Source organism: Carettochelys insculpta, chromosome 2 (assembly GCF_033958435.1).
Source record: "Carettochelys insculpta isolate YL-2023 chromosome 2, ASM3395843v1, whole genome shotgun sequence".
NCBI lineage: Eukaryota > Metazoa > Chordata > Testudines > Carettochelyidae > Carettochelys > Carettochelys insculpta.
The window spans coordinates 54,427,711-54,443,409 of NC_134138.1; the positions used below are offsets into that span (position 1 = coordinate 54,427,711).

The 15,699-nt window shown below is 42.9% G+C and overlaps 1 protein-coding gene across 4 annotated transcripts in view; it reads right to left on the reverse strand.

The window, feature by feature from the left end:
* Positions 1 to 2,018: 2,018 nt before the first annotated feature.
* LOC142009244 (carbonic anhydrase 13-like) overlaps positions 2,019 to 15,699 on the reverse strand; it is a 34,469-nt gene continuing 20,788 nt past the window's right edge. For 2 of the 4 annotated variants that reach the window (XM_074987002.1, XM_074987000.1), the window contains 4 exons: positions 11,764 to 11,859; positions 9,475 to 9,537; positions 8,221 to 8,376; positions 2,019 to 4,689 (listed from right to left, as the gene is read on the reverse strand). In XM_074987002.1, coding sequence (XP_074843103.1) covers positions 4,576 to 4,689; positions 8,221 to 8,376; positions 9,475 to 9,537; positions 11,764 to 11,859 — 429 coding nt within the window. In that variant the 3' untranslated portion in view covers positions 2,019 to 4,575. Of the gene's footprint in view, positions 4,690 to 6,343; positions 6,408 to 8,220; positions 8,377 to 9,474; positions 9,538 to 11,763; positions 11,860 to 15,699 lie in introns of all 4 variants that reach the window. The other 2 variants (XM_074987001.1, XR_012644392.1) reach the window with 2 other exon arrangements.

The window sequence follows — 15,699 nt, forward strand, 5'->3', positions numbered from 1 at the left end:
AGCGGGAGAGCTTTCCCAGCAGCCCTGGGGAGGCCAATTCTTGCTCCTCGGAGCCCTGGCTGGTGGCTGCTCCCTCCCATAACCATTTCTGCCAGCCCCATATCTTGCCTCTGCCAATCTGCCACCCTGAGCATCTGCCTCTAGCTGGAACAGCCTCTTCTCACTCCTCTGCCCCTTTATCAAGCTAGTGGTCTATTTTTGAACTTCATTTGGTACTTTTCATAGGTTCCTCAGCCAGAAGGGATCATTATGATCATCTAGCCTGACCTGCTGTGTAACTCAGGCCTTAAGGAATTCCCAGACCAGCTTTGTTAGAAAAACACCCACTCTTGATTTAAAATTTGTGAGTGATGGAGAATCCGTCCCACCCTTCATAAACTGTACCAACGGTTCACACTGCTTTCTCGGCAGGAAAGGCTGCAGGTTCTGAGCCAGAGAACGTGAATTCTTAAAGGGCTTGGGGAGATGCTTTACCCCGGAGGAGCACTGTGACAGGACCACAAAGAAGCTGCCATCTAGTAGGCTGCAGCTTATTTTTCCCACCTTCCTACATAGCTGGGCAGCTCTACTGGCTGGTTGCCTCCTGTCCACCCTCACTGGGGCACTGTCACCCAACAGAACAGAAGGAAGCAGAACCTGCGTTCCATGATCTCAGGGTCTTGAATTCTGCCTGGTCCGTACAAAGGGAGAGACATTGTGGTGCTTGCCTCTCCTTGCCCTCTGTATCCCCATCGAAAAGGGCCCTACATAGACAAGGTCAGATTCTGCCTGGCACTGTGACACCTGCTGAGCCAGAGGAAATTAAACTGCTCCCACATCCACCTGCCTTGCAGGTACACAGTGCCCAAAGGGGCTGGGAGGCAGTAAAGTTTCTCCACTCACACATCAGCAGGCAGCAGAGCTGACTGCAAGATGGGTAATAGGCCACAACTCACAAAAGGGTACAGCTGTGGCACAGGTAAGTGCCAAATGCTTTCTTACCATTCTGTGAAATACAAACCCTGGGCTAGATTCTAGCTCACAGTCTGCACCACTAGTGTGGTACGGAGACGTTGAAATCCCCAAGTACTGAAGTGCTGGCACAGCCAACTCCTACAGCACCCTCTCACAGGCCTCACAATGGAGCCATGGTCGGGGAAGAACTGGTGGAAAAGAGAGGTGGCTGGGCTGCATTCTTGATCCAGTATCTCTAGCTGCTGAAAGAGCGCCGTGGAAGTTGGGGCAGCCAAGCACAAGTAATAACTGTCTCGGGGCCACTCTTTTAATCGTGCCAACATTGGAACATGACAGCTGTGAGAATCACAAAGCTCCCCTGCCTCACTCAGGTCCTGTGCCAAGCAGTGCCTTTTTCGTAAGAAAAAAAAGATGCTGGTACTCAGCCGGCTCCCCACTCCCTCCCACCAGCCAATACCATAGCTGGAGCTGCCGAGTGCTGGTACTTGGTACTGGCAAGTACCAAGACAAAAAAAGCACTGGTGCCAATTCCCGCTGCACTGGGTCTGTTTCATTCTGAAAAGATGTCGCATGACAACCAGCCACCCAGCTATGTGTTGCTCCTGATTGCTCCAGTTCTCAGCAAATGCCCTTCATCTTTTGGCTGACCATCCTTCAGACTTCTTGGTATCAAAGTCCCAAAGATATAAAGAGGCCAGCATGATCAATATATCTGGCAAAACCAAGGCTAAGAGGCAGAGGAGACCTATGTTTTAGCATTGTCTGCTCAGTTGCTGTTCATCCCCACAACTAATAGAGCACCACAATATTTAGACTCATTGTACTAAAATAAAGAGTGCCAATGATTGGAGGACCTCAGGTAGCCAAGGACATGTCACTTAGAACCTGTGAACCATATCTACTCCAGACTTATTTTCAACGACTTGGTCTTCAAACAGATCCCAAACTAGAGCTGAAAAGCAGATGCTGAAACCAAACCACAAGCTTGGTGGAGGCATCTAGGCAAATCCTCAGGCTGTCGGCAAACTCCAGGCTATTCAGTGGAAAGTACAAGACACTTTGACAACATCTGTTTTTATTTGATGAAATCCTTACAAAATCCTTACAAAACCACTGTTTTGACTCCACTATTTATTTTCAATGCAGGAAAAAACAGCTCAAAGATTTTTTTTATTTCTAATATGAACACACACAGCAGTAGCCTCATTATTCCTGGCCTCAGGCAAATCAGTTCATCAGCACATTTTATGCAAAGTCTACACTTCACTCATGACATTCTGCAGCTACTCACATGAAATAGAAAGTGAAAAAACACACATGCCAACACTTGTACGCTACACACACCAAGACCACACTAAAGTCTTTTTTATATCTACCTGAGTCCTCCTGCTTATCCTCATCAGCAGGGACTGAAAAAAAAGTGCCTGTAGGTCTGACATTTGGCCATTCTTGTCCACAACTCCTGCTGCTGCATTGCCTCTATTGCTTCTACAATGGTGAGGTTTCTTTTTCTTGCTGCTCAAATACTGTATTACACTGAAAGGATCTGCAGCAACGGGAGCAACTTAAGTGCCCCTAGGAAGGAGGCACTCTACTGCAGTGGAAGAGAGGAAAATAAGACTATCTATCTATCTATCTACCTATCTATCTATCTTTAGCTAAATAATCTATATAGGAATAGGAAGGACTTGGCAATCTGTTAAGTGAGTCTTATTTCTGCAACAACCCCTCAATTTCCTCTTCCTGGAGGATGGTCAAGGGACCCCTGGAGGAGGCAAGAGCTGCAGCCTACAAAACCCACAGTCCTAGGAATCTGGGAGAAAGAAATAGTCACATGGAAGTGTGGCTTTCCTTCAGTGGGGCTGCTCCAACACTTCCTCCCATGCTTGCAAGAGTTGCATGGCCACTGGATGACTGTCCCTTGACTTCTCAGTTGCAGCTCCACAGAGGGTGGTGGGGGGAGAGTTACCACCACTTCATGTGGCATTAAATCCTGACTAGATTTTTGAGTATAAATCCACAGGTTCAAGAATGAGGCTGCAGTACAGAGTAGCTGGTCTCCAGCACTCCTCCCATCAGCCTCCAGCTCTGTTCTCAAAGCAAGACATGGCACCAACTCTGGAGACCCATGGAGAAATGCTGGTGGAAAAGGACTGAGAGCAAATAGCTACTGAGATTTCAGTTCCCTTTGCTTGCAGAAGCAAAGGGGACAGTTTAGACCATAATTTCACATGCTGGGCCTGGGGGCAATTGCTTCTTTTGTCTCCCTCATCGGCAGACCTGCCCATAAAAATATTAGTGGGTGCTTAGTACCTAGTGGCTGTTAGCTCTCGTTCTCCCTCCGCAGCATCTTCTGTCCACTGGCACATTGCTTCTTCCCAGCACCTCCTGCCCACCACAATCAACTGTTCTGCAGTGTGCAGGAGTTGCTGGGGTGAGAGACAGGAGAGCTGGGATGGGTCACAGTTGGGGAAGAGGGCAGAACTCAGTGGGAAGAGGCAGGGTGGGGACAGAGCAGGGATGGGATGATGTACGGCAGAGAATTAGAGGAAGAGGTTGGTGGGAGCAGGGCCTGGGGCGGAGCGTGGGGCTGAGGACTCCTCAGGCCCAGAGAAGTCAGTGCCTGTGAATACAATTGTATACTTTAGGGGTTAAATGTTATTAGTGAATATTCTACTTTTTGGTAAATCTATCATGGCATTCCAGCTTAAACAGAGTCACTTTGCCTATGATCAGCAGTGAAATCCTACCAACTTGAAACGCTAAGTTCTCCTTCAAAATGAAAGGAAGAGGCCAGCCTAGTCCTTAAAGAAAGATTAAGGACATTAAAACCCGGCTTAGGCTATGTCTACACTGCAGGGTTATTTTGACATTACTTATTTTGATATTCTAATGTCTAAATAAGTAATGTTGGAAAATCGCATTCACCCAGCCACAGCATTGCAGAACGGAGCATTCTCAGTTACACCCACAGTTCACAGCCATGGTGCTGCGAAAGGAGCCATCAGATGAGCCGATAACAGCCGTGTTTCCTTCACATGCATTACTTTTAGACCCTGAAGAGGGTGAGGGGGTCAGCAAAAGTTGTTTGCAGAGCTGGAGTAATTATTTCAAGGGGAAAGCCTTATCTTGAATTACTCTGCTTGGTTGTGTGAATGCTTTGGAGTTTTTTTCTGAAAAAAACCCCAGTGTAGACAAGCCTGTAGTCTTTCAGGGGTTATATAACCTCAGCTGTCACTGACATGAAAGGTAGTGGAGGGTGTCCAGTACCTTCCAGGAATTGCTGAGCACTTTGTGGGATAGGCTCAATATGAATGATTGCATTCACATGCACAGACTGAAACAAATTTGCTCACTACACCCTGCTGCAAACTCTAACACCATAGTACACATGTACCAACAGGGCAAAACCCATTCCAACTGGTTAAAATTGGCCCAAATGCTACGATTCAGCATCTTTGTCTTGTTAAATGACTTCATTGTAACTGAATAATTAAATAATACCTATTCATTACGCACAACACATATTATTGTTATTATTAATTATTATTATTATTATTATTAAAATCTACTTCAGCCTCCTAAATGGTCTTAGCCGTGACTGATTCTTGCTTTACTCCTTTAATTCCTTCTGACTTCCCGTCCCTTTAAAGGCTGTGGTGGCCGGTAGTTTCTCAGCATGCGGCAGGCTGCCTCCCCCTCAGCAGTACACAGAAGGCTGCGGAATCTGGCTAGCTGCAGATGAAAAGAGGTATAAAGCTCATCAGAGAATTGTCATGCTAATTTTAAATGAAGAATTCTAACTCATTTACATGAACATACTTGTCACCTTTATTTTGCCAAGAACTATGGGGGATCATATTTTCTAGAGCGCATGTGGACTGGAAATTTGGTCATTTCTGCCCTTCTTCCAATTTGGCCACTATTTTTCACTTACATGTTATGGCTACAGCTACACTGCATTCCACGTTTGGAAGCAGATTTGCTTTGGGCTATGTCTCAGAAGTACAATTTAGCCCCAAGAGAATAGAGAATCAGGCCTGAAGTCGGAGGCTACAAGGGTTTGGGACTGGCCAGGAGAGTCCCATTGTTAGGATATGTCTATACGTCAGAGACTATAGCAGCTTTGACAGCATGGCTATGCTATGTTGGTATAACCCTAGCGCAGAAGTGTGCAGTCTACATCTAAGGAAGATATTATCCTGTTGTTTAGGAACACCACCTTCTCCAATGATGGAAACATTTTCCTATCAACACAGATATGTCTACATTGTGGGAGGTGGAAGGAAAGAGTGAAGGGTTTTCTTCCAGACCCCTGACCAACATAGTTATGGGTACCTGAATTTTAAGTGTGGACCAGGCCTTTGTGTCCCCTCTTAGGCTCCTGAGCTCCACACTCCCAAGTAAGAAGGAGAGAGGTACACTAGGCTGCTTCTCTGTGGTTACACTCTGGATTCTAAGCATAGAGATCCACCTGCAGATATACTCTCCTCACAGAGCTCCCTAGAACTAGTCTGACTCTCTGTGACCCTATAAATATGGCTGGAATAGCAGCACTGGGAGGGGACAGAGACTGAGGGTCACTCTACCCACAACTTTAGGTCACAGACTGGGCACAGACCATTCTCTAGGTTGGCGGGGAGGGGGCTAGAAGCTCCAGGTACAGGGGAGAACCAGAGAGGACTACACTGGGGAAACTCAAAGTGGGGGAGGGGACAAAAGGGTAATGTAATAGGGAAAGGGTAGGGAACTCAAGAGGGAAGCTAGCTCAGGAGGTGGGGGTGCGGATGGAAAGCCAGGAGAAAACTTGAGGAGGAGCAGATGTGGAAGGGAAGGGAAATGTATGAAAGCAGGGTGGGAATACATAGATATAACTTATGCAAATCAGTACAATTTGCATACTACATCCATATTTCCAAACTCTCAGTCTTACCATGTATGTCAGTGTCTCCATCCACAGAATAAAAACAGAACCTACTGACTCACACCTCTTAGATCGCAGTTTCATTGGCAGGACACATCACTGACAAAACCCAAAGTTAAGAACCTGCACCATTGTGTTAATTAAAGTGTTTAAGTAACTATTAACATGGCACACACTCAATTAAGAAAAAAATCTTAGAATAAATGAATTTTCAATTTGCAGTTAATTAACAAAAAGTAAAAAAAACAACTCTCCCTTTGAAGTTACTCTTAAAAAGTAAGACATTGTTCCACAATGTTGTTTCTGACATCTTATTGGAAGCTTGAAACTGATATTTGTTTCTTTATTTTTAAAATATTTCACAAGTGGAAAAGGATAAAATTCGTGGAAGAAGAAATTGTATTTTAAGCTTTTAAGAAAAAAACATAAAAATGAAGAGGTAATAATTAAATTGCAAAGTAGTACCAGACAAGGCATGAGCTGTGACATCCCTTATGTTTCTACAGCACAGGGCACGTTGTGGGCACTACTGGAAACAAATAATAGGTAACAACAACTTCTGTATTGAATTAGAGAACATATCAAATATTATACATTCGACAGGATAGATAGAATTGAAATAATACATAGTGAGAAACGAAGTAGCGTGCTGCCTCTTATCTCGATACTTCATTTCATAAAGACCTTACACATGCAATATTTTGCTTTTAAAATATCTTAACTAGAAATTACACCAAATCAAAACCTTGGATCTTGCAAGTTCAGACCTGCATGTGAATATTGGACAGCAATAATAATCATCATACTGAATTGTTATATAGCATCTTTAAAAGAGTATTACAAATTCCACTAAGAATGATGCCTATTTTACAGCTGGGGAGGGCGAAACATTGGATGGGTGAGTTGTTCAAGGCCAGCTATTCCCAGAGCTCAACATCTCTTGATTTTCTCACAGGAGTCCTACCCACTGAAACACATGGTTTGCACTTCGATCAAAGATTCAGGACAATGCCTATTTCTTCTGATCTAGTTCTTTCATTCCAAGTAAAATGCTACTCCAAGAAAATGCTACACATAAAAAGACGGGCTACTGCTCTTCACATGACCTTTAGAATTCCCAGCTATTCTTTTGAGTACTTGAACTGTCTTGAGACACAGTGCTTCTAGATTGAGGTTTTGGCTCAATAGAATCTGACAGCAAAGAGATTCCAATCAAACTGTACCATTTAAAAAGTCACAGCTACGAGTCATTGCAGGCCACATTCTACCCATCCTAATCACACTAAGTAGCTTCTCTCAATGAGACAGTCTTATTCCTGCTTATACACTTGATGGCCAGGGTTGGGGGATGGTGGGGCAGGAATGAATCTGAGCTACAGTCCTCAGTGAGTCTATTCATTGGCAAGGGTGGTCATGAAGGTAAGGATAGCATTATCTGACCCCAGAACAATTAATTTTCTTGAATTATCTATGATATGGAACAGATAAATACTGAGACGTAATAAGCCACAAGTTTTTAATGTGCCACCTAGAGTAATGATACCCATCAAGAGCAGCACTGGTTACCAATTTCTCTTAGTAGACACTGGAAAATCATATTTTATTTAGCATCTCCACTGAATAAGAGGATTAAACTCAGTAACCATTGGATGTCACTGTTGGTCTACAAATATACAGCTAGAAGGTCAGTATTACAGCCGTAAGTAACATGAGAAATATAATGCGCAGTTTCATGTGATGTCCTCACCCCTCTCCTGCATTCATTTAGCCTGACTGTCAGAAACAAGCTATTAGTAGTAACTACAGTACTCAGAGTCACCAAATTTCAAACTCTCATACTCTAAGAAAGGATCTGTATTTTTTTGCCCATTTGCTCAACTGGAATTCTATAATGAAAGACATACATAAAAAATGATTGACTAGTGGTGTTTTGGGGATGATAAAAACTACGGGTATGAAACTTTAGCTGGTTCCTAGCGTCAGCAGACCTCTCAAGTGACATTAGCTACCAATGACTCCCGCCGCTTCCAAACGACCAAGTGACATTAGCTACCAGCTTCTTTCTTGCATCTTTACTAGTTTGTAGCTCCCAAACCATTTTTTTAAATAATACTTGATCATTCTGATGCCCAAAGGAAGTCAACAAAACCCCAGTTAATTTCAGATTTCTCTAGAAGCTCAAGACAAAAATGTAAAGCAAAAAATTTGATAAAGTAAGAAATTTTGTAATTAATTAAATATCAAAAGCTAAAAATAAAACGGTATTGGAGGCATCATTTAAAACAGTAATTCCATTTTAAAAAAAAACGTTATGTTTGAAGGTTGAGGAGATCATAGTGTACCTGCTCAGAGGAAACACTGATAGGCTCTCTAAGAATTATCCAGATGACACTTTCAAGAAGAGGTGGAACAGTAAGGGAACCAAGATAAGTCCAGTAGTCCAGAGAGTGAGGAAGCAAACAGGAAGGATCAAAGTTTGTGAACAGTGCTTGTTTACCCTGGAAAAAGAACAATGCACATTCTAACCCAGAACTACCACATTTAATGACCACTTATTATCTAGGCTAGTTACTTTCTTTATGGTGTTGTAACATTTTGTTCATTTATGAGTGTCATGCAGGCTCTCACCCACTGATTATATGAAAGAATTATGGGGAGAAAACCGTGAGAGACTGCTCTGCTAGCAGGGCAAGGTTTGACGGCTTCTGGAGGACCACAGGGGTACATTTACACAGATCACAGCAATGAGCTGCCCATTTGCGGTCACCAGACTTGGGCATGTGTTATTGCGCTGAAAATAGATGCGTAGACATTGCAACTCAGGTTCTAAAGCGTATGGAAAGGGGTGAGCAAGAGCCATCCATGTGGAGTTCTTGTGCCTCTACTGCGGATATGTCCTACTGTTCCTTCTGATGACAACAGGGTTCCACTGAAGCTAACGCTGCTAGGCATTCCTGTCGACTATGAATAGCCTAGTGATGGGGCCTCTGCTGTAACTAATACAAGATCTGGATGTATCCACCTTTGCTTGTAATGTCTGAAGAGCTGGTGAGATGGCAAGCTATGTCCTCCCCAGCCAGGGACCAGCGCATTCACTCCTTGTCCACGCCCTCCCTCCTCGTGTGCACTTTTAGATCATGAGAGAGACCACTGCGGGGCTTGGTGTCACAAAGACAACTGACCCTCACAAAGTGAAGGGCTGATGAATGCATGCAAGGCCATTCCATGTGCTGATCGAAAGGGACATGATCCCCTTCTTCTCCTTTAAAGCAAGTGAGAAATAGCTTGACTCTCCATAGTGTTGAAAAAGAATCCCACAAAACCACACAATTATCCAGCAGCAGTGATCTTGGTGATAATGAGATTTGTCAGGAATTAAATTCTCTCTCCCATCCCACCGCTGCACTTATTCTACAAGAAAATAATTAAAACGTTCAGGCTTTGCTTCTGATCTTATCCTACAAAAGTGCCCCTAAACTACCTCAAATCAGAGTTAATCCTGGTCTACCTGCTCTAAATACCTAAGGAATGTGAATGTGAAGTAAAGAAGAAAAACAGCAGCAGAAGTACTGGAGAATTTTAGGAGAATTCGTTACCTTGGCTCTAATGGTATCCAAACGGTCAGTAATTTTCTTCAGCTGGGCGTTACATTCACCTATCTGTAAAGGCAAGCAGTCACAGAACATACTGCTGAGGGAAGACTAGGCATCCATGTTCCCTCAATTAATGTTTAATTTTAGGTTTTCCACATACAGCAGGGTGAGCAATAAGCAGCCCACAGGGTGGATGTGGTTCACCAGGGTTAGCCCCTGGCAGGCCACCAGATACTATTTATCTGCTTGCAGCTCCTGTTGGCTATAGATTGCCATTCCCAGCCAGTGAGAGCTGCGGGAAGCAGTGTAGACTAGGACATCACTTCCCACAACTGTCACTAGTCAGGAACGGCAAACTACAGCCAACAGGAGCTAGGAGCAGCCGAACCTGAAGAGATACAGGTGAATGAAGCATCTGGCAGCCAACCAGGGGCTAACCCTGGTGAACCACATCTGGTGTGCTGGCTGCTTTTTGCCCATCCCAACATAGGATCTAATGCTGCACCCAGTGAAGTCAATGGTAAAACTCAGATAAACATAACTGGATACAGTATCAGGCCATTATTGAGTAAAACAGCCTGGAACAAATGATGATTATTTAGAAAGAGGGATGTTATTCACTTGGCTGAGGCTCTTTTTTGTGTGTTTTTTGTCAGCTGCATGAGTCTGGGGAGTTGGTTTTATTTCCATCTCACTTTTTTACACCAGTACAATAAGTTATTTTCCTGAACAATGTTTTATAGAAGCACGGTAAGAACCTCATGCTGAGTACATGAGAGTAAATCTGTCTACATCCTTTTTATGCTTAAGTTCTTTAAAGCACATTGGAAAATTAATGAACGTGGCTTTTCTGAGTAACTTGGGCAGAATCGGGTTTCTGAGCACACAAGAGATGTCCATTGGATGAGGAAGATGTACACTGGGAAAGGGACAATATGTATAAAGGAGTAGCTCATGAAAAGAGTACAGGTTAAACCTCTCTAATCCAGCACCCTTGCAACCTGACCAGCGCCAGATGAGAAAATCTGCCAGATCGTGAGAGGTCAATATTGTCTAACTGAATTACCAACACTTTCACTGCTTATTGGGCTCTTAGAAGTCATTTAGGGGTAAATTACAGCTAAATAGCAGCATGGAACACTGAGAGCCAGGACTGGTGGCTGGAATCAAACTTTATGGGACCATGGGAAACTTGGCCACACTCATAAGTGGTCCTCTGGCTAACTAAAATCATGCCAGATTATGGATACTGCTGGACAAGTGTTTTCCAAATTAGAGAGGTTCAGCCTGCACTTAGTAATTAGTTGACAAGAACAGGGTAGTTATGAACAAGCAGCACAACATGTCAAAGATGGCTGATGACACAGTGTGACAGCTGTAAAACAGTCACAGAGGTGAAATTCACCCATCATCACAGTGACAGAGAGCTCCAGATGAAACAGAATGCATGGGAGGAAAGTGGGGAGAAGGCAGCTGTGCAGCAGCCCTCTCACCTCCTGATTTCAAGCAGAGCTTACTTTGCATTTGCTTTGCAAAGACAAGGTGTGTGCCTGTTGCGTAGCCAGGAGTCTTGCAACTATACAGATGTAAAGACCACAAAATCTGGTGGCCAACAGGTCACGAGCACTGCTCCAGAGCAGAGCATTGGCATTTCTGAAGTGGGCAACACTGTATTAACTAGACACTGAAGTAAAGGCCACCAAGTTTCCCAGCACCTCTAATCACCGTTTAGGTTTTTTGGTGTCCTCTATGAAGTTCCTTGCATAAAGTCAATGAAGCTCTGGGATGGGGTGGGTTTTTATCAGGCAATGAGCAGGTTATCAAGTGTACGAGGCACAATTTTTCTTAGAAATTTGGAGGAAATCCTTTAATGTTTATTTTCCTCTTTAGATAGAAAAGAAGCAATTCACCATTGGAATAAAAAGCTAAGGGAAGTGGACAATTCTTCATCTCTTGATATTATCAAATCCTGGAAGATATGCTATAGAAAAACACAAGTTATTGGCTCACACAAGTGTGCTGGGGTAAAATTTAATTACTTGTGACATACAGGAGGTCAAACTAGATGATCTAAAGGGCACTTCCAGTCTTCAACTCTATTATTTTGGTGTCTTCTAGGTGACGGAACAATCAACTATTACAAACACATTAAAATTAGGCCTGTGGCTTCTGCCTGCATATTTCTGCTGCTGCAGAATTAGCGGTAAAGAGCTATTTGCTACCCAGTAACAATTTTGTTGTTTAAGCTTCCAGCAGTGATTTAGGGAAAGAGATAAAGCAATCTTTGCTTACCTTTAGAAAAACTGCCATGACAGCCAACCCATCCAGCTGTCGAGCTGCCTCAACAAAACTGGAATATTTGTCCGAATTCCAGTGAACCACATGAAGCTGAAAGGCAAAAGCACAAGTACTGTCAATGCTCACTGAACTGGTGCAGTTACAATTAACATGCAATTGTACTAGTGTTGAGAGTTCTACTTCACCTGCTTATTATTCAGACGCATTCAATTTTTCCAGCTGCAAATATTTATGTTTATTGAAATCTGGAAATACATAATCATACAAAGGGCAACAACAAATACAGATAGGGCTGGTATTCGAAGAGATATGAGAATGGCAAAATGAACAGCATTTTTACATTACAAGTACAGCAGTTACAATTAAAAGTCAAAATTTAGCAACAGTTCCCACCACCACAATATCTGAAATGCTGTGGCTACTCACTCTTCTAAATTGGAAACATTGTAATTTCATAGGCCAATACTTTCAAACACTGACAGCCAAAGTTAGGCTTTTACACCCACATTCAGTGAAGCTGGTAAAAATAAGTGGTGGAACAAAATCATGCAGATTTCATCAGCATCTCCCCTCCCCTCATTTCCTCGGTCAAAATTTCAGCAAAACACAGATCAGCTGTACAGCCAGTCATGAAATGAGATGGGATAGGGAGAAATTAAATGTTTATAACCCCCCTCCCCGTTCCTCCTCAAATTTATTTTTTATTATACTTTTTAAAAACATTTGAAATTTTTACCAGCTTTTGTATTTTGGCATTTTAATAAAAGTGGCCTGATCTTCAGAGATGTTGAGCACCTGCATTTCCAATTGATCTTTGACTGGGAGTGTTTTGTGGTAGATTTGGAATGAGTGACTCAACAACACCTTGCTTCCTTGATGCGTAATTGCTTGAAAGCTCCATGCAGTCTGGACCAAAGCTTGCACAATCCACTCTGGCCAGTCCTGGGATTGTCATGATTTGGCCAGGTGAAGAGCCAAGTGAACTCTGCCCCAAGTGTCTCCAGCCCCTCCCACCAAGCCATGCTCCCTACAGTTATTCTCATATTCCTGTCAGGAGTCCTCAGGTCTTTCCGGAAGGACTTAAATCAGATGTCTCTCTTCCCTCATGCAGAGTACTGCTGTTCTCTGCACTGTCAGGTTGAGTGTCCATAAAGTAATTTTAAAGGGCACTTTATTATTTTCAAAGTACTATACTAACATTATCTAACTGATCTCATAAGACTTAAGGTGGATCTACACTACAGGAAAAAGTGGACCTAAGATACGCCACTCCAGCTACAAGAACAGCACAGCTGGAGTCGATGTACCTTAGGGTGATTTTATCTGCTTTCCTCACAGAGGCAGGTCAATGGGAGAAAAGCTCCTGCTGAGTTCCCTTACTCTTCATGACTGCAAGGAGCTCTGAAGTTGACAGGAATGCCCTTACTACATGTGCTAAATTGAACGCTGGAAGATCAATCTCCGGAGCATCGATCTTCCTGGAAGTATAGACACGCCCTTACTAACTCATCCAGAATCTATCTCCCCTATTTTTCATAGAAGGAAACTCAGAAAAATCAAAGTTATTTTTTTTTTCCAAATGAGACTTACTTTGAAGCTCATCTTTAGAGCTTCAGAACCTGATTTTCAGAGATGCGAAGAACCTGTTGCTCTCAGGGACTTTACGTGGAGCCATGCATGTTGCACACCTTTGAAAGTAAGGCTCCTGACACACAGTAAGACACACAGAACTGGCAACCCCAAAAGTAGAGGCCTCCTTAGAAAATGTGCATCTTAATGGCTTGCTTGAATGAACCGCATGGAAGCCTGCATGGCCTTGTGGATAAAAAAGGAATCTGGGAGATATTGGTTCTAGATCCTCCCTCACACATGGACTTGGCCTTTGGCAAGCTGCTTAATCTCTATGATTTACGGTTTCCCTATCGGTAAAATGGGTATACTGTAATAATACTTGGTGGTGTGAGGCATAATTAATATCTGTTAAGCTCTTAGCACACAAGCCAGCTAAGTAAATAAGCATGTGTTTACCTTTAAGCATGTAAAATGTCCATTGAAGTCAATGAAAATACCCTCAGGCTTACAGTTAAACACATTGCTTAAGTGTGTCACTGGATGGTGGCTTTATGACTTGTCTATGTGGGAAATAACCAGTACAGCTACTGCAGAATAGCAGCTGCATGAACAATCTTATTCTGCATGAAGGGAGTCTGAGTGTGGTATAGCTTAACCCAGTGCTTTTCAACCTTTTCAATAGTGTGGACCCCCAATCAGCCCCCAAAACATTTGCAGACCCCCAATCACCCCCAAAACTGTTTGCAGACCCCAGTCACCCCCCAAATTATTCACAGACCCCCCAATCACCCCCAAACCATTCGCAGACCCCCAATCACCCCCAAACCGTTTGCAGACAGCCAATCACCCCTTCAAACTGCTCGCAGAGCCCCATCAAAGCCAAGTCTAGCTGCAACGTTCACTTCATTAAATGAAAAAGAAAACCACAACACAGATTTTCAGACAGCAATTAATAACATAACTGGAAGATACTTACTTTAAATGTAATAATTGATTGCACCATTGTAATTTATTTAAAATGTATTTTCTACAATTATTTTTATTTCTTATTTCTTCTACGGACCCCCTGCAACACCCTTGCAAACCCCTAGGGGTCTGTGGCCCCCAGGTTGGGAACCACTGGGTTAATCCATTTTGGAAGTGAATCCACATTGCACCGAGGTGCTCTCAGTACAGAGTAAGAGTGCCCAGTTGGGAAGTTAGTACAGAAAAGCTAGTATGCTTTAAATTCATTATCTAGCTTATTTAGTACTAGCCTCCCTGCATAGACAAGCCCTTAGGAAAGCTGACACAGAGGTCCAAAGTATTATTATTAAAACCAGAAATAAAATATAGGAATTCATACCTCACTTCCCAGTCCAATAGATCATTCTCTGTGCACATGAATGCATATTAGTATTCTGGAGCTTACATTGTCTGCATCAGACCATTCACTTTAGATTCACAAAGCTAGATTAAATAACTTATAAAGCATTCCATTTTACATACACAAAGAGGAAACAGATACTTTCAGTCGGAATGACTTTTATTGTGAATTAAAAACCAACAAACAAGAAAAGACAAATAGTAAAATCCCCACAGCTAAAGTAATCATTCTACTCCCTTTAGTTTTGCAAAAACAAACAACACAAAACAAAACAAAAATAAGAGCTGTGAAACATTTTGGGATACAGCCCCATTTCCCAATGGCTTGTGACTTCTCTTTTAAGGGATGTATCCCATCTTACCACCGCTCCTGCACCGCAGCTTGCTGACGAGAACTTGATCTGCTCAACGCGATGTCACAGCACAACCGGACCATAGAGTCCTCTTGTTTCCTGATGTCCTCTGACCTGGGGCAAGCCATGTAGTCTTCTTTGCTTGTGAATCCTCTTTCTTCTAGCATGTGCCAGTTTGGCAGAGGTGCTTTCTTGATTTGTTAGGGCATTTTCTTCAGGGAGTTCAGCACTGAAACTGCATTCTCATCTCCCTCCTGGGAGTTTCTTCTGCATGAATAGTGCTCAGCCGTAGTGTTCTTAATTCTGGGCTCCTTATCCCAAAACCAAACCGATGTCTAAAGCGCTTCTTGCAGCAGGTTATCAAAATGACTGGTAGGGGGAACCTTTTTAGACTGGCTAGAAATTCAGAGATATTTTCGCCTTCCATTTGGTTTCTGAGATGGAATTTTTTTTTTTCAGCTACAAATTTGGTTTTGGTACAATATGTTTTTAAGCACCTCTATTAATTCTTTATACTCCATCTCACCTGGTTCCTGTGGAAAACATAAGCCTTTAAACACTGCAAATGTCACTTTTCCCACCAGTGGTAGAAAAATTACATTTTTTAATCTTACCACTGTCTTCAATAGCATTTCCAATA